Below are 1,217 nucleotides of genomic sequence, written 5' to 3' on the forward strand. Positions count from 1 at the left end.
CTTCATATCTTGTTTTCCAAACTAAATAATTTGTAAAGGATATTGACAATTATTGTGCAGCTATTTATGAATATTTCTCAGCTAAGACTTTAACTACCATTGAATATCATTTTAAAATATAACAAGAAAATAATGCAGAAAAGTTTACTTCTAGCTGCACAAGTTTCCAGTCTGGAATACTGGTTAAAAAAATACTTGTATATATTTTGCGAATAAATTCGTGCAACTTCTTCCACAAGTTCTCAGCAATTCAAATAACATTTTCCAGTTACACACACCTCCTAAAGCCAGCGACTCACCTCACGCCAAAAATCGGTTTAAGTTTCTGAAGCAAATTGGTCTGAAGGTTCCTCTCGGTCTGGTTGGTGACGGATTTATCAATATCACAACCTGCTCTCACCACAACTAGATGGCAAAACAACACGCCCAAAACCCACATCATCCTAGAGCCCTTTCTTTCCCGATACGACACAAGCATAGTAATAAAAAAGTGTTTTCTCGTGCTGTGAATTGGCGTCGCAGAATGGCAACGACGGGTTGTATTTGTAAACACAGCTGTTGTTATCTTCACCGCGCGGCCGTCGCCTCAGCCAATCACGTGGCGAGGAGGCGAAGCTCGACCAATAGGAAGCCGCCTTCGAAAGCAGCTTTGTTTACATCTTTTATATCACGTGACCAAAACCTCCGGGAAAGGATGATTTTGACTTGAATATAAGAGATGGCATTGTTCCATTGCTCCGGTGAGGTTATTTGAACGCAGGAAATATTCATTTTTCGCAAAGCTCCGACATGTCCAAAATATGTCTGAGAGAGGATCGAGTGCTCCTTCCGGCGGCGGAGGAGGATCGGATCCGCCTTCGGGGGGGATCGGGATCCTCCTCTCAGCTGGTTCTATTTTGGAAAGGGGGCGAGGCTGGACGGGTTCGGGATGGAGAGCAGAGGCGACCATGCTAAAAATAATCGCAAAACTAGGTTCTTGGGCCGCAACTACAGCGGGGCAGTCGCAGGTAAGGCAGCTCGCGCCTACTTTCACGTTTGTTTTGGTGGTCTGATCGCACATGTAGGTAACATTTGTAAGAATTAATCTGATGCATAAATTGTAATTTAAGGAATATTTTTTTATTTAAATAGTTCTAGTGTTTGATTTGTGCTCTTATTTTAGGATTTTATTTTGGTAAGGTGATGGTGAGACTCTTTCTTTCACAAACAGTTTATTC

At 42.1% G+C, this 1,217-nt stretch overlaps 2 protein-coding genes across 3 annotated transcripts in view; one reads left to right on the top strand and one right to left on the bottom strand.

The window, feature by feature from the left end:
* LOC119581733 (cation-dependent mannose-6-phosphate receptor-like) overlaps positions 1-577 on the bottom strand; it is a 17,359-nt gene extending 16,782 nt beyond the window's left edge. The window contains exon 1 of the mRNA XM_037929864.1: positions 300-577. Coding sequence (XP_037785792.1) covers positions 300-478 — 179 coding nt within the window. The 5' untranslated portion in view covers positions 479-577. The remainder of the gene's footprint in view (positions 1-299) is intronic.
* Positions 578-687: 110 nt separating this feature from the next.
* Positions 688-1,217, top strand: part of LOC119581732 (ankyrin repeat and SOCS box protein 12-like) — a 7,975-nt gene continuing 7,445 nt past the window's right edge. The window contains exon 1 of one of the 2 annotated variants that reach the window (XM_037929862.1): positions 688-1,007. The gene's annotated coding sequence lies outside the window, so the exon portion shown is untranslated. Of the gene's footprint in view, positions 1,061-1,217 lie in introns of both variants that reach the window. The other variant, XM_037929861.1, reaches the window with a different exon arrangement.

The sequence above is a fragment of the Penaeus monodon genome, chromosome 15 (assembly GCF_015228065.2).
Source record: "Penaeus monodon isolate SGIC_2016 chromosome 15, NSTDA_Pmon_1, whole genome shotgun sequence".
Classification (NCBI taxonomy): domain Eukaryota; kingdom Metazoa; phylum Arthropoda; class Malacostraca; order Decapoda; family Penaeidae; genus Penaeus; species Penaeus monodon.